The sequence below is a fragment of the Strix aluco genome, chromosome 5 (genome assembly GCF_031877795.1).
Source record: "Strix aluco isolate bStrAlu1 chromosome 5, bStrAlu1.hap1, whole genome shotgun sequence".
Taxonomy (NCBI): domain Eukaryota; kingdom Metazoa; phylum Chordata; class Aves; order Strigiformes; family Strigidae; genus Strix; species Strix aluco.
Window position 1 is genome coordinate 7,619,492 of NC_133935.1, and position 17,219 is coordinate 7,636,710.

The 17,219-nt window shown below is 41.9% G+C and overlaps 1 protein-coding gene across 1 annotated transcript in view; it reads left to right on the plus strand.

The window, feature by feature from the left end:
* Positions 1 to 604: 604 nt before the first annotated feature.
* LOC141924004 (ovostatin-like) overlaps positions 605 to 17,219 on the plus strand; it is a 30,319-nt gene continuing 13,704 nt past the window's right edge. Inside the window, exons 1-19 of the mRNA XM_074825811.1 lie at positions 605 to 826; positions 1,515 to 1,671; positions 2,540 to 2,592; positions 3,074 to 3,094; positions 3,852 to 4,020; positions 5,248 to 5,332; positions 6,015 to 6,132; positions 6,816 to 6,936; positions 7,165 to 7,274; positions 8,278 to 8,436; positions 9,242 to 9,472; positions 9,688 to 9,745; positions 10,772 to 10,917; positions 11,919 to 12,068; positions 12,695 to 12,865; positions 13,457 to 13,589; positions 14,914 to 15,007; positions 15,723 to 15,951; positions 16,543 to 16,669. Of these exons, the coding sequence (XP_074681912.1) occupies positions 605 to 826; positions 1,515 to 1,671; positions 2,540 to 2,592; positions 3,074 to 3,094; positions 3,852 to 4,020; positions 5,248 to 5,332; positions 6,015 to 6,132; positions 6,816 to 6,936; positions 7,165 to 7,274; positions 8,278 to 8,436; positions 9,242 to 9,472; positions 9,688 to 9,745; positions 10,772 to 10,917; positions 11,919 to 12,068; positions 12,695 to 12,865; positions 13,457 to 13,589; positions 14,914 to 15,007; positions 15,723 to 15,951; positions 16,543 to 16,669 (2,554 nt within the window). The remainder of the gene's footprint in view (positions 827 to 1,514; positions 1,672 to 2,539; positions 2,593 to 3,073; positions 3,095 to 3,851; positions 4,021 to 5,247; positions 5,333 to 6,014; positions 6,133 to 6,815; positions 6,937 to 7,164; positions 7,275 to 8,277; positions 8,437 to 9,241; positions 9,473 to 9,687; positions 9,746 to 10,771; positions 10,918 to 11,918; positions 12,069 to 12,694; positions 12,866 to 13,456; positions 13,590 to 14,913; positions 15,008 to 15,722; positions 15,952 to 16,542; positions 16,670 to 17,219) is intronic.

Below are 17,219 nucleotides of genomic sequence, written 5' to 3' on the forward strand. Positions count from 1 at the left end.
GAAGCGAAGGAAGCCACACAGGGAGAGGCATGGAAACAGAATAGAGTATGCAGATTAGATTGAGCATTCCCTGGAATAGTCTGCAAAATGGAAAAGCAGGATCATTTCTTATGCATTATGCTGATTGACTTATGTCAGTTCTTTCCTGGAGGGAGAGATATCCAGAGAAAAAGAAATTAAAAAATTATTGCAACCATTAACTTGTATTTTTGTCATTGATCTCAAAAAGAAGCTAAATATCATTCCTCCGTATGAGAGGTTCCAGAGGTTTAAGTATACGTATAGGTCATGGGAGGATAAATGCAGCTATGCTTGTCAGTGTTTAGACACTTTAGTAATTGGAGCTGTGTAAATACCTGGAATAGAAAGATGCAGTATCATGCTGGGTAAGAGACTGCATAGACTGATGCCAGTCTTTCAGCTCAGAAAGAACTGTGAGGGACAAAAAAATTGTCATCTGTACTTTCTTAGCATATTATTCAAAATTCATTGAAAGAAATGGAAATCCTTCCACTGGTTCTGAGCAAGCTTTGGACCATGTCTTCTTTCACACGTACAGCATTTCTGTGATATTTTCCTCTCCTGTTTGCTCTGACTTTCCTCCATGACTGAACTCTCTGTTCTGGTCTTGCCTTCTTACAGTCAGTATGTGCTGCTGGTCCCAACAGTAGTGCGGAGCGACTCTCCACAGACAGCCTGTGTGCAGTTCCACGGCCTCAGTGAGCCTCTGTCCGTCAGCATCGTCCTGGAATATGGCAGTGTCCAGAAGACTCTCTTTGAGGAATTTGTGACAAAGAATGACTCCTTCAAGTGCTGCGAGTTCAAGGTATTTTCTCTTTTGAGACTACCGAAGCAGGCGTAGAAGCTGAGCTGTGCAACTCTCCTTGTCAGTGAGGGCATGAAGATGAAGAGTGCCGGCAGGGGATGGGATGAAAAAAGATAAACTGCTGGAAAGGCTGACAATATAGACAGGAAAAAGAAGGACATATGGGTTGTAGGGGGAAGCTGGAGAAAGACTTTTCATCTCCATTTACAGAGTGAGGAGAAATAAGCTTTAGATTGCCATCACAAGTGCATGCACCCCATGGGACTGTCATCACTGTCAAGCTGGAGAACCCAGCTAAGACGTGCTTATTCCCTTTCCTGCAAGATCTGGACAGATATGATAAACAAGTCCCAAGGTTAGGTCTTCCAGGATGCAACAGGAGAAAACACTGCAGAATTGAGCTCTATGACTGGGGCAACCTGCATATAGGCAGGTAGCTACAAGAGATGAGGAAATGCGTAGGACAGGGCATAGCTTAAAAACTTAGTACCTGATGACAAATTATGGGACTTCCACAGCAGAAATTCCCAGAAACTATCTCATTGGCAAAGATGGGGCTGCTCATGACTTTGCACAAACTATTTATGACTCACTTGACAGTCAGTATCTTACTCAAAGACCTTGGACATCAGGGGACCTCAACATATCTCATTTACCACTTTTTCTCTGGGGTTTCGTTTCTCTCCAGGTTCCTCCTGCTACTTCTGACCCCCTGGCATTCATTTCCTTCTCTGCCAAAGGCACCACAGTCAACTTAGCTGAGAGAAGATCAGTGGCGATTCAGAATGTGGATAATACTGTCTTCATCCAGACGGACAAACCCATCTACAAACCAGGGCAAAAAGGTGGCTGAGGAGTTTGAGTCAACTAGTGAACTGGGAAACGGAGTACAAGGGTGGGTCTAGAATGACAAGGACTTCCTCTCGTGGAATAAAAGGCTATGGCCTGTGACGGCCATGAGCAATCCTTCAGATAGTGTATAATTGTCATCTGAGGTTGGGCTCATCAAAAGTTAGTGAGAAATACAACCAATTCACAAAGTTGCAACAGATGGGTAGAGTTCATGTGTTTTTACTGAGTTAATTGCACGTATAGGATCTTGAGTTCTACCAGGTTTACTGAGGTCAGTCACATAAAAAGTGTCCTTAAAAATACAGAAAATAATAGGTTAAGCTTGGAATTAATAAAATTCATATAAAAATAAAGTAAGCATGTAATTTCCTGTCAACAGCTCTTTCTACTTAACTGCTAATCTGATTCACTGCACTGAGTCCATCATATTTAAATGACAGTACTAGCTGTGGTATAGTTAGTTATCTCTTTAGTATAATTATACTTCAGTATTGCACAAGGTTTATACTTAGAATAAAGACAAATTCCTCCTTCGCTTCAATTTTCCATTGAATTGGTTTGTATAAACAGTTTTTTAGTAAATGCTTCAAAGAACTGAGTCCTTCAAGAAGAATTGAAGGCAGTACAGAGTATTTGTATTTACTATAGAGGTTGCTTTAGTCCCAGTAGGTCAGAACTGAAGATACTTCAGCTGACAAGTTTATTTTGGTTTTCTCTTTCACTAAGATAACCAAATCCTTTCTAGTTCTCTGGGGATTCTTTAGCTCTCCCTACAAGCCTGGGCAAACTTTGTTTCAGTTGTATGTTGAAAGTGACCACTGCTAAAGTAAATGATCCTTTTTTGTCCTACACCTTTTTCAGTGATGTTTCGTGTGATCACTTTAGACACCCAGTTCAGACCTGTTCAGGAGACAGTAAGTATGAGTGATAGTCAAAATTTTTCAAACACCTTCTTGAGCTACCTGTTCACTGAGACTCTCTCACTCAGAAATAGAATAAAAGGACCTGGGATAGGCCTTCTGATGTTTTTGGAGAACTGCTGTAACTCCTTAGCTTCACACTCCACTCTTTCCCTGACTTTATAGAGGGCAAAGGGTCTGAAAGCACTCCTGCAGATCTCTCACAACACAGATTTTGTAATCACTTCACCTGCCCCAGATATGTAGAAAGAGACTGGATGTTTTTGTAGAAAAGATAGATTCACAAACAGGTTATTCTCTTAAAATTATGTCTTTAGTTACAGACATAAGTGTCAAACTGTTTCCCTGGCCCAGTCTTCTGCATCCAGAGAAAGATGTTCACAGCCTTCTTTATGTTCTAGTATTTCTCAACCTCCACAGTTAATTTCTTGATGTTTTGATCTTTTTTTTTCTTTCTCTTTTTTTCCTTCTCCAGTATCCCCGGATCACCATTGAGGTAAGAGATGCAACATGTCATTAAAGAACAAGTTGCTTTGGAAAGACTGTGTTTCATCATAGTGTCAATAGCTGAGGGACTCTCATCCAGAGCACGCTGTCTAAAGCCAACAGACTTGAGGTTGAACAGTACCCATTATCAAACACTAGAGGAGAAGAAATCAGCAGAACTGGAGATGTTAGTCAGAGATGGCCTGGGGTTGTTGCTGTGTCTTTCACTAGGATTCAAACAAGAGTGTTCAGTGTAGTCCTACTTTGGTAGGACTACAGTAAACGGGCTGGTGAAATAGCCTCATTCTCATACAGGCATAAGAATAACAACTTTCTAAAAAGTCATGTTCTGCTGGGGGACAGACTAACAGTGAATTTACCCCATTTCACATCACTAGAACTCAAAGCACTTTCTAAAGGAGGTCAGCATAATTATCCCGTTTCACAGAAGGAGTTGGGTCAGAAAGGCTTATGCTAGAAGAACTACAGATATACAACCTGAGTCCCAGTCAGGTACTATTCCTGGATGATCTGAGATCATCTGACAGTGTAGCTAATTTCCAGTTAAACATAAACTTAGGCTTGTCTAATACACAAACAGATCTGGAAAATTAACGGGAAGTCAGATCACACGTCATCAGCCCAAACTCACATTCACCTGGTGATGCACTTAGCCAATATGCCAGGATACAAAACTTGGAAGAAGGCAATAAGACAAGAAACAGGGTGATAAAGGTTTTGGTACATCTCTTTCTCCCACTCTTCAGGATCCAGAGCAAAACAAGATCTTCCAGTGGTTGGAGGTAGCATCTAAGCATGGAATTGTCCAGCTCTCCTTTCCACTAATTCCAGAGCCTATTCTGGGATCCTACCACATTACTGTGGAGAAGAATTCAGGTGAAGAACAGTACCAGTTCTTCACAGTGGAGGAATATGGTAAGCAAAGGCTGTGAACTGCCCAGCAACAGCAATGAGTCTGGCTCTGCCTAAGTCAGATAGGAGATGTTAGTGCAGAGTTTAAGTGCTTTGAATTCTACACTTCCTGCCTGATAAAGACATGGAGAGAGCTGGGTGGAGAAAGTGAAAGCAAGAAGGGAAAAAAGAAATGCTGAGAAAGGCAGCATTTTTCAGGAATTAAATTAGGAGTCTAATTCTTTTCTGGGCTTGGCACAAAGTCACTCTGTGACTTTGGAACCCACATCCTATCACTCAAGCCTTACATTCCCCATCTGTTCAGAGGAAAAATGAATGAGTGAGGCCTGTCCTGTTTTGTGGAGGTCATCACTGTATGAAGAGCACTAGGCTAAAATATGCAGTAGAAATCTGAAGATATTATCTATCAAACAGATGAAATGATTTGTACCGGACTATTACCAGGAGAAGCTGGATAGTTCAAGATGGAAAACAGTGGGTAGTGGAGGTGCCGAAGCACTCACAGTGACCTGCTTACTCTCTGGAATAGACCATATCAAGGGAGTTCCTAAATTCGTTCTGATTTTACAAGTTTTCTGGTCTTATAGTGGCAGGTTTTCCTTAGTAGTCCCCAGAGAAGGCTTGGACAACTCCCAGTTGTTTGGGTTTTTTTGTAGGGGCAGTAAAGCACCTTTCCTGCTTACCCTCCAGAGCTCTTTCATACCTTCCAGTCTCCTGTGTACAGGCGCATGAGAAAAAGGCCTTTTCCAGCTATGTTGTTATTATTGCTGGTAACTTGGGACAAAAGATAAGCTGTAAAGAGAGAGTGACAGTGACCTGTTTCATTTTACTATTTCACTTAGTTGTTTATCTCCTTCAGTGGGACCAGATTGAATGATAACTTCTGTTCTCCAGGGCTTAACTAATTTGAAACATCAGCATTACTCCCACCTTTCTCTTGAAGAAAATATACAGCCCATTAAAGTGATTTATCACAGTTCTTACTGTGGCTGTTATCATTATTAGTATGATTATTATTGCATTTTAAAGAAGTTATTCATCTTACCACTAAAGGTTAATTTTTCATCAAAAATATCCTACAGCCAGCTCCTAGTTAGACTTTTCTTTGAATCATTTCCTCACCTTTGTTGGTGCAAATACTTTTGCCAACTGTTTTTTCACTGTCTTCCACACACGCACCAGCCTATGGCATGCAACTGCTGATCACTCATATTCACATTGCATTCTCAGTGCTGCCGAAATTTGAAGTGACAACCAGTGTGCCAGAGAGGATTTCTTTCTTTGATGAAGAAATCAGAGTGAACGTTTGTGCTTCGTAAGTATCAGAGCTGAGAACAGCACATTTGTGCACAAGAAACACAGAAGAGAGGATGGTGTGCCACACTGGGAAGCAGGGACCCTCCTGCTGATTCAGAGTATGGGTTAGAGCAATTCCTTTAGCTATGGTTTTCATGACATGAATTATGATAACTCTCCTTCTGCTGCAGAATTAGAACTTGGAGAGTTTGTGTGTGTCCAGCAGTTTGGATATATCAAGCAGTACGTACTCGCTAACTGTTATTTTTTAGTATTACAGAAAAGGTGAGAAATAGTGCAGAAGGAGAGTCTATCATTAAAATTGCTGGCCAAAGGACAGGATGGCATGAGATAAAGGGGTGAACAGGGATCATTCTGCAATATGTCCTGCTTTGTCTAAGGCACTAATGAGAAAAGCAAACAGCAGGGAATGATATCCCAACCCTGAGTCGAGCACCACTTTAGAGCTTGAAGAATGACTACACCAAGACAAAAGCAGGCTTTTTTAACAAGGTGCCAGAAACAGCCTAAAAATTCTTGAAGGAAATTCTGCTAGGGCTAAACTGATCCTAAACCCCAGCTGCTCTTCTGTCTGTGCTCTGGGCACTCCTAAGGGTTTTAAAGTCTACATTGCTCTGCAATCTTTGCAGGTTTCATACTAAGTGCACATGATTGGATTGTTGTGTCTCTTCCTCTCCTAGGTACACTTATGGCCAACCGGTGCAAGGGAATGCCCGAATCAATGTGTGTCAGCATCGCTTTTATAGTCCACGATGTGAGAAAAAACAGAAAGAAACCTGTGAAGCTGTCACTGGACTGGTATGATACAGGGCAAGGCCTTTCTTCCTAGTCAGCTTTACTACCCAACATATAGCACAGTGTTTGGTGGCCTCATTCATTTCCCGGGGAACACCAGAGAGATAATCCCAGAGGCATGTTTTTTCTCACTATCTCACAGGTAACGCAGAAAGACCGTGAATGTAGTTTTTACCAATGACCTCCTTAGGAGACTTTGAATTTTCTCTCAGAAAGAGTCAGTAGGAGGGAGAGAAGCTTATGAAACTATAAATCTATGATCATTCCTAAAACACTGGAGCTGTGTTCTTACCAAATCTAACCAGCAGACCTCTACTGGAAGCCTTTGAGGACACTTAATGTTAAACTAATGATTAACTTCTTCACTAGATCAGACTCAAAGTGCTCTGGTCATAGAGCTCAGGCATCACGCAAGATGGATTTAAGAGGGAGCATGAGCATAGAGGACTAGGGGGAATGAGGAGACAGGTTTCCAGGTGCAAGGGTAAAAGTTATTGAAACAATGAGCTGGGAAGGGAGCCAGGGAGTGAGAAGTATAAGGTAGGAGGGGAGTGAGTAGAAAAGAAGAGCTGAAGAAGATGTGAGGAGAGGCAGTGAAGCTCTTCAGAGACCCACTAATACAGATTCAGGAGCAATTTTCCAAACCTTGAGAAAAATGGGCTTTCCCCTTTGTGCTCCTTTTTCAGCTAGGGAAGGATGGCTGCCTCAACACCATCATCTCCGTCAAAACATTCCAGCTCTACCGCAGCTATGCCAGGATGTATACCAGCCTCAATGTAGAAAGCATCGTCACGGAAAACGGGACAGGTAACACCAAATGGAGGTTGGGAGTAGCTGAGTAAAGCTCTCAGGTGGTACTTTCTGAGAGGAGCGTCCTGGATCCCGATCTGTGTGGCAAACAACCAACAATCACTATATGCTTTATGTAGCTCTCCCTCCAGAGCATCTCCGCTCCACACAGCTTTTCAAAAGAAACATTTTTCTGCCCATGTCTGGTTTCTGTTTCCTCCTCTTTATACTGGGTGTGTCTCACAGGTATCCAGATGAAAGACTATGACTATGTTGCAGTCAACCAAGAAAATGACAGAGTGATGTTCAAGAATATGGATCTCTATTACAAGAGGGGAATTCCTTACTCTGGTGAGGTGGGTACCTGAGAGGATACATTTAGATCAAAACTCCCTGAGGTCCAGCATGATGATCTCCGTGTTACCCCATTTATGGCTGTCCCCTAATTGTGCTGCGAAATTCCCATAACACTGCCTGACAGTGACTGCTGCATAGTTCTGTTGGTACATTAGATGCTCCTAGAGAAAATAAGAAAATTGTATCATACCTGGAGTGTTAGGGCCTCTCTTCTGCCTTAGCTGGATAAGTGAAAGGTCATATGAATGGGGAAGAAGAGCCTGCAAGAAACTACAGCAACATTCGTGCCTAAACCGAAGGTAGAATTTACCCTGCGTTGCATCACACAGTCCTGGGGATGTTTACTTAAAGCAGTGTAGATATTGGAGCACATTTCAACTTCCTAAGAACCTTCACATGCAGGATAAACCCAGGCATAGAAAAGAGGATGAGCTCTACAGCATCGTCCTGATATGCAATGGGGACAGAGGGTAAGCAGGAGCTTGGAGATGCTGCTGAGCTCCACAGGCTACCTGTGGCCAAGAAGTCATCTGATTGCTTTAGGTTTGTTAATCAGTGCTCTCCAAAGAGTACGTGCCCTCGAGTCCCTCTGTTTCTATTTGCTCAGGAAGGGATAGCATGAGGTAAGAATTTAAACCATCATCTCTCAGTAGTCTTTAACTTATGTGATGGCCCATTAAACTAATATCACTGAAGAGAAATAGAGGACTTAGGATTAAAAGAATCTTTTATATGAGATCATGTATATAAACAGTTCCTTCTCCTCCTGTCATATATAGTTTGTCCTCGCACTGACGGGAATTGCCTGCCTTTGCCTGTCACAGAACTCCTGCTCCTTCAAAACATTGAGGAGCATTTGCCTCTTAAATACATTTCACTCTTGATTTCTACTCCCTGCAACAGCCCTCAGTGCTTAAGTGACAGTCCTCTGGTGAGCAGATCATTTCCCATTCTTCTTGTTGTTTTATTTTTCTGAATTCCTTGGGTATTCTTTGTGTTCAGATCACTGTGACAAATGTGGATGGTGAGCCCGTTGCCGATAAGACTGTCCTGCTGGAGCTCAATGAAAACTATCTGGCCAACTATACCACTGACAAGAATGGCACTGCTGCTTTTTCCATCGACACGTCCAACTTCTTTGATCCCAGTTTTAAGTTGAGGGTAAGTATATGCAGGCTTCAGTCTAACTCCTGAAACAATACTTCATTGGAGAGAGGGGATTAGAAGCAATCGGTGGGTGATGGCAGGATTGTTTCAGGTGAGGAAAGTAGGCAGGTAGTGCACCAACACCTGCAACTTGTATGAAACTGATGAGGGAACAGCAGTGCCTGGGAAGTGGCAAACTGCACCCCAGGAGTGTTTGGGCTGCAGTGATCATCAACACCTCCCTGCTTTTCCCTCCACTCAGAAGCCTCTTCTGCAGCCATCTTCTTTCTCTTTATTCTGTGCGATAGAGGACCTTCCTCACAGACTGCCCTGACTTCCCCACCCAGCCTGGATGCACGCCAGCCTCTTTCCATGCTGCTGCCTGCTTCCCTGCATGTCTGCTGGCAGAGACTCATGCCTGTTACCATCAAATGCTCTTCTCTTGTTGTCATGCCCTTTCTCCAGTGTGATGGAAGGAACTGAGAAAAAGAAGACTGTTTGAGAACAATGCCATTCTAACTCACAAGAAGTCCTAGCAATTTATTCAATCTGTCTCAAGCCTGAAAGGATCTGAAAAAACCTCCCTACTGCAGTATGCCACAGGTGTCTGGATACATTAAGGTGTCCAGAAGGCCTCCCACTCCAGACTGGTGAAACATAAATTTTTCACATCAGCTCTGGCTCTTATCTTAAACAGCCCCACAAAATCAGCTTTGCAACAGAATATTTTAGAGGGAAGATGCCTTTACCTCTCATCTGCCTGACATTTTTTTGTTTTCCACTTTGTTGATTCCCCATGTATGACTCTTCTGCTTCATAGGTCAGGCAGGCACCAGATGACTGTGCAGACTTCTTCATCTGGAGGAATGATGATGATGAGCCCCAAGCCTTATTCGTTGTCCGGCGTTTCTACTCACGGACCAACAGCTTTGTGAAAATCGAGCCAGTGAAGGAGAAGGTCAGCTGTGGCCAGCAGCAAACGATCAATGTTCACTATGTCCTGAACAGTGAGGGCTACGAGAATGCCAGGCACACAAACTTCTACTATGTGGTAAGTGCAACCTTGACTCCCAAAACATCTATTTTCTTTCACCTTCTCTTGAACACCATATAAGGCGGAAATCTCCAGACCAGACAGTGGCTACAAATCACAACTCAACTTGATGGCCTTTGAAGCCTCTCAGAACATTACTCAAAATCAATGATTTTGTGGGACAAGGGGGGAGGTGCTTTTGATCCTCTCTCATGCATTTTTTCTATGCTTAGGTGATGACAAAAGGAAAAATTATTCTCAGTGGCCAGAAGCAAGTCAACATATTTGGTGGTAAGTTCTAGACCATTTTACTACTGATACTTCAGAACATTGTTCTTAGCATCAGAGCATTGGTAAGTTTTGTAAGAAGGGATGAAAGCAGAGAACTGAGGCTAAATGAGGTAGGAGTCCTTAAACCCCGGGCCTGTCACCTCTCAAAGTATCATTTGCTTTTGCTGTAGCATCTAGCCAACCCCCCATATCATAATCAAATTTATCTTGTTAGTTGAAAGATAAAAACTTTGTTGTCACCAAACACAAGGAATGTAACCTTCTTCTGTTTTATTTCTTGCCAAGAAGTATTTACAGTTTCACAGCTATTCTTTGACATCCTAGTCTTCACCAATTAGAAGACTAAAACTTTTAAAGTTTGAAATAATAGGTGTCCCACTTGACAGGGATATTTAGCAGCTAACTGCTTGGAATACATTGCATTTTGAGAAGTCTCCAAATACCCACAAATGACAATGATCCTACCAATCACAGCAAACTAAACTTTGTTCTTTCATTGTTAAAAGCATCTTTTCTTGCAGAACCTGGTCTATTTCCAGTCTTCAGTAAGTGGCTTAAGCAAGCTTCGCTTCACACATAGGACTTGTTTATTATTTGCCACCTTTGGTTTTAAGCTTAATTTCCTGTCCCTGCTCTAGTAGTTGTCATCCATGTAAATAAGACCTTTGCATTTCTTAGTGTTAAGAGAGCACTTTCTTCGATCATGTAGGAGGTTCGAGGTTTGAGACCCAAAGGCAATGTTGTGCTTTTCTCATGCACAGATTTCCCTGTCCTACTTCTACTCAGCTCAGACCCCTCTCTGCAAAGCAGTCTGCCTGCTCTCAGCATCCTCCAGTTTGTATCTGTTGTCTTGCTGACAGAAACTGTTCCTCAGCCGCTGAGAGATGAATCTTCCAATATCCAACTTACCTGTTTTTTAAAGGTGCTTGTGGATTATGGATAAATATGTGGTCCTTCCACCAAAGCTGAGGTTTGTCTAATCTCTTTTGTTGGTTTCTCCTCCCCTGTTGCATGTTCCTTCCACAGCTCCCAGAGGTACATTCTCCATCACCCTGACTGTCACTGAGGAGGTTGGTCCCAGTGCCAGACTGCTGGTCTACACAGTGCATCCTCATGGGGAGATAGTGGCCGACAGCTCTTGGATACACAGCGAAATATGCTTCAAAAACAAGGTGAAAATCTTTGCTTTCTTATTAAGACTATATCATCTGGCTTTTTGCTGAGAGAACAGTTAGGGAACGACTTCATCAAGAGCCCTGCACTTAGGATGGCCTTTAGGAATGGAAAAGGTACAGATGTGCCTGGGAACATGAGGAGCTGTCCCTGGAATTGACACGTGTGCTCAGACTCAGGCGAAGTTCTCAATGGAGTGGGGAGAAGGATGTTGTCATGGTTTAACCCCAGCCAGCAACTAAGAACTATGCAGTCACTCGCTAAAATTGGGAAAAAAAAAGTAAAACACATAGGTTGAGATAAGGACAGTTTAATAACTAAAATAAAATAAAATATCATAACAACAACAATAATAATAATAATTGTTGTTGTTGTTGTTATTATTACTATTATTGTAATGAAAAAGGATAGAACAAAAAGAGAGAAATAAAACCAGAGAAAATAAAACAGGTGATGCACAATGCAATTGCTCACCACCTGTTGACCAATACCCAGACAGTCCCTGAGCAGTGATCCGCCCCTCCTGGCCAACTCTCACCAGTTAATGTGCTGAGCATGATGTTCTATTGTATGGAATATCCCTTTGGCTAGTTTGGGTCAGTTGTCCTGGCCGTGCTCCCTTCCAGCTTCTTGTACTCCCACTCACTAGCAGAACACAGGAAACTGAAAAATCCTTAACTTAGGATAAGTGTTACTTAGCAACAACTAAACCATCAGTGTTCTATCAACATTATGCCCACACTGAATTCAAAACATAGCACTGTAGCAGATACTAGGAAGAAAATTAACTCTATCCCAACCAAAACCAGGACAGAGGTGACTAGGGAATTATAGAGGTTGTGAATTTTCATAGAATGGGGAGTCAGAAGGGCCATCCAGCAGCAGGAACTTTGCCCCACAGACAATAGAATGAGTGCTGGTGAAAGGTGAGATTTAGAACTATGTACCAAGCTGATTCTCCTAATTTCTGTGTGGTTATCTTGAATTTATTCATTTCCAGCTCCAGCTCGAGTTCTCTGAGAAGCAGGGTCTCCCAGGCTCTGAAGTCAGTCTCCATCTTGAAGCTGCTCCCAACTCCTACTGTGCCTTGCGAGCTGTAGATCAGAGTGTCCTCCTTCTTCGTTCTGGGCGAGAGTTATCTGCTGAGAGAGTAAGCCACATTCCCAGTCCTGTGTTCTTTTGACCTAGGGGCATCCAGAATCACATTCCAGATCCCATCTGTGATCTCTCTGCCGCTGACTGTAATTTTATTTTTCCCTTGGAAACAGACATCTCAGTGATTAAAGAAAGGTCTATGGCAGTTGACTTCAAAGACAGAAATTGGTAGTGGAACATTTACTTTTGGAAAGCATAAAAGTGTAAGACATATCCCAAGAATATGCCTAACGTAACTCCTTGAAAGCATAGTTCCTCCCTGGGGAGTGATTATGTCAAAATTGCATTTTATGACTTAAATAGGCCTTGGGCCCAGAAGAAAAGCTGTAGATGTCAGCTAGTGTCTTGTTAAACTCCGGTCTGCTCTTTGCATGACTCAGGAGTATATCTCTGTGCTTTTTCCTCAAGTTCACCCCATAAAGCCATTGCATATCAGAAAGAGAAGGGTAGAGTCCAGTCCTTCTTGTGTATCATCAACCATCCAAATCGCTTATTTATCACTAGGCAAACCAACCGTGGTCTACAGGACTGCTCAGTGGCCACCATAAGCTTTGAATATATGTGATTTTGCACCTGCCCAGGACCTTCCTTGTGTTTATACTAGTTGTTCTCACCTCCCAGGTGTACTACCAACTTCGTGTGAATGATTTATATGGCTATTACTACAATGGCCTCAACCTGGAAGATGACAAGCCAGAGGCATGTACCCCAGTCAAAACCACCTTTTTTGATGGCTTGTACTATGAACCTGTGAATGTCAGTCGTGATGGCGATGTCTACAAGATTTTCAGGGTATGTGCTCTATGTGGTTCATTAAGTGGGACGTATTCCAGAAGAATTCATGCACATTAGCATTCAACTTTCTCAGGTGGTGGTTCTTACTGCTAAGAGAAGGCAGCTAATGCCTGGAACCGCCTAAAGTCTCCAGTCACCCAGTTTCTGCCTTTTCATCCCCACCTCTTACTCAGGAAGACTAAAAAGCACTACTAGATATAGTCACTGGGATCCTACCCATGCTTCAGCAGACATTTCCTAAACAGGACCATGGCCGTGGCTCATGACCTCAGGTATTCCTAGCAAAGATCTTAGTCGGTGATGCAGGCCACTTGGTTCCTGATACACTTGCCTCCACTCCCCACCGGGCCCATGGCCTAAGACCTAACATAAGCCCCATCGTTACTGCTCTTCCCAGAACACCAGGTGTCACTGCTCCATAAGAAAGACATAGAAGTTGTAGAGGAAGAGTTGTGACATTTAGGGTTGAAAGGATGGGATGTGAGGAGGGAGAAGGGAGATGAGGTATGATAACCCAGGTGGGAGAAGTGACATGCACTGGTAACTAGTGCATGCCCTGAGTGACATGATTGCTTCTTTCACATTCAGGATATGGGCCTGAAGGTTTTCACCAACTCTGCGTTACGGAAGCCAGTTCTGTGCAATGAAGAAAAATCAGATAGAGAAGATTACCCTGTCTATTTTGACCATGGCATCACACATGTCAGTGCTTATGGAGAAGGTAAAAGAAGGTTCATACTGTATCTGGGATCCCCATCTACCTGGTCTTCAAAACTGCTGCCTGTATAGAATAACAACCAGCATGTTGAGGGTTTTTTTGGGAATAGGTCTATGTGTCCCAGTTTGCCTCTATAAATCTCTTTCTGACTGTCCTTGCAGCAGCGTCAGTCCTCTCTCACTTAGGTACAGGATGCATGTAGAAAAGACGGGAAATAGCGGGATGCTATTTCTTTCATAAACTGATATTAGTTTTTCAGGGTTTTACACGTCAAAACCTTTCATCAAATCACAATTCCATTAAATATTTAAAAGGAAATGCCAATGTAGAAAAATAATGGCAATTCCCAATGTCAAGAATTCACACAGCACTTAGCATACTTAGCACACAAAGCCTTCAGAGATCCTTCTCCAAGTCAGGTTGCTCAGCAAAAGGGCAAAAGTAGCAGTCATAAGTTGTCACAAGAGAAATTGCTATTCAACAGTAGGAAAAAGTTCTTCCCCGTGAGAGATGTGGTACACTAGTAGAGGTTCTCCAGGAGGTTTTGGAATCTCCATCGTTGCAAGTTTTCAAAACTTAGCTGGACAAGACCCTTGAGTAACATGATCTGACTTTGAAGTTAGTTATACTTCAAGGAAATTGGACTAGAGAAGTCCAGAAGTTCCTCCCAACCTAGATTTTTAAATGATTCTGTGATTCTAAGATGTTAAGTCCAGCAAAATAAGGGAGTACTGCTATTTCCATGTAAGGTCTAGGAGATCTGAGGTATCTTCATGCTAAATGAGTTGTTAGACATCACAAGTGAGTTCATGGCAAAATTAGAAAGAGGATCTTGATTCCTAATATCAGACCTGTAGTTTGACTATATGAACAAAAATAGTCTTCCAATGGACTGGATATTCAGCTCCAGTTTTAACTACTGAACAGGATAAAAATGGTTGAGTTCTCAGGGAGGTTTGTGAAGCATTATAAGCTTTGGTGACAATATTGGCTACTGTTGCCCATTTGCAAATTAGAGAGTTAGTGGTAGAGGATGGGAAACATATCTTTCTAACTGGATGATGAGACCTTTCAATATGAAAAGAAGTTAACTGTCCTGTGAAATAGCTAAATTTTCTAGTATTTTCCCATGGGAAAAGAGAATAGACAAGAAATTGTTTCTTCCCATACCCTATATCTGTTAAAATTTTCATTTTTTTTGTGGGAAAAAAAATGGAAAAATGCTCAAACAGAATATTTAGTGTTCATTTGTGATGTTGAGCATGTCTTCAGATTCTTCTGGCCTGATGTCTCTAATATTATATTTTAACCATACACAATCTTCTAGATGAATCAAGGATTATTGGTGGGGGTAACGCTGTTGTTAACACTGTTCGGAAGTTCTTCCCTGAGACCTGGATTTGGGATCTGGTTCATACTGAGTAAGTATTTTTATCTTCACTTCTTATCCCCCATGTGGATTTTTGAATTGATACATGTTGCTGAAATGAATTCTGAGAAGAAGCCATGGAACATATGTCTGCTTTGTAGATGCGAGTCTCCTTTTCCCATCTTGCTCAATGACCGTTGAGCTCCCAATCTTGTACACAGTGTCAAGCCTACCTGAACTGTGAATGACATCTATTCTGTGCTCTTCCCCCCATCCTTCTGATGGGTAGAAAGAATAAGTGCTAAGAGTTAAATAAAAGCATTTGTTTCGGAGTGAGCAGGAGCGAAACTTGCTGTTATTCATCAAATTTTTAATTCAACAGCAGAAAACTCAGGTTATTTTGCTTTTTTTTCCAGGCTAACGTAGCATCTACAATGAGAACATCTTAGCTATGCATCCAGGGGCTGCACTAGAACATTAATCCAAATGTATTTGTTCTAATCTGTATGTTTGGGCATTATGGTATTTAAACAAATGGTATTTCTAAATTTAAAAAGCTGAGTATTCTTCCAAGTGTTTTTTAACATGTAGTTCACCAGCACCTTCATCTTTACTTCCAGTTTTATAATATTTTTTTAAATATGGAGAGGTATCTTGCAGAAAGTGAGAATAAAACAGAAGCACTAACTCAAGCAGGGAGCCTTTCTATAATTTGGCTTGAAAATGCCAAAAATAATTTCTCATTCTGTTTTTCTTACTTTCCTCAGTTCCAGGGGAGAAGTTAATGTCTTTTACACCATTCCTGACACCATCACAGAATGGAAAGCCAGTGCTTTCTGCGTGCAGGATGATGCTGGGTTTGGCATCTCCTCACCTGTTTCACTGACAGCATTCCAACCATTCTTTGTGGATCTCACCTTGCCATACTCTGTCATTCGAGGGGAAAAATTTAATTTAATAGCCAACGTCTTCAACTACCTCAAGAAATGCATCCAGGTATATCAAGGTCCCTTTTACTTCCTATATGTTTTTTCTGTTTCCCAGAGATCCCAGCATTCTCATGCATAATGCACCAGAAATGCAGAAGTCTTTAACTTATGCTTTAGCCTGACACATTACTCTCTCACCCTCTCTCCCTGGAACCGTTCCCGTGTCATAACATTAGGAAAATGTGGCTGATGATCACTGTGGCTGGTCCACGGAAGATAAGAGCTTGCTCCTTCTGCCTACACAATTTAGTTCTTCTTCTTGCTCCTGAAGGAGGAATTAGAGCAGAGAATATGGGTACTGTACTATGCAAAACACAATACATACTGAGTATGTTGTATGCAGCAGTAACTCATAAGAAGACTTGACTAATAAGCACAGACACGTTGGGATACTTCTGTCAAAACCAGACACTAATAGTGGGAAGAAAAGAGACAAGTTTTCCACTTCCTCAGAGGAATTCCCTATCCTTCTGTCTTGGTACAGTCCCACAGATTCAGATGACAAATAGCTTCTCCAGCAAGTTTCCCTTGCTCTGCTGCCTAAATTTAGGGGCATCCTACTTCATTTGTAATCTTGCTCCTTCATTCTTTGTCTCAGATCAGTGCCATACTGGCAAAGTCGAGTGACTACAAGGCAGAAATCCTTTCACCAGAGGGCAACACAGCAAGGCTGTGTGCCAATGAAAGAAAAACCTATATTTGGGCTGTTAGCCCCAAAAAACTCGGTAAGTTTGTCTTTTCATCACCTTGATATATCCCTGTTTGATCTTTCTACCTCTGTCACTCCCACCCTTTAATGCAGCATCAATAATCCACAGGCAGGCATTTCTGGACCGCTTCATTAATTGCTGCACAAATTTAATATTGGACCTCTGCTAAAGTTCCCTTAGATGCACTGAATGAGCAGTGGATTGTTCTGGTGTTTTATCTCTTCTGATTTTTGATATTCCATTTCCTGTCCATTTTATGAAGAACTTACCATGTTAAGTATGAAATACTGGCAGGATTTCATGTGCCTATAAGCTTTCAGATGACAGTTTTGCACCTAACCAATTGTATTCAATAAGAATAAAATTTGCTAATAATTTTTGGACTGGATTCTCAACAGGCAAAGAGGACATTGCTCCTCCCCAATTTTACAGCTGTGTTAATTCACACTGCCTTCAAGTCAACACTGACTTTTTAAAAAAGCAGTTACAACATCTTGAATGTTTAAATGCCCCAAAAGTTGAAGTACAAAAACCTCTTAATTAGTAAAGATTCTTCTCAAAATGA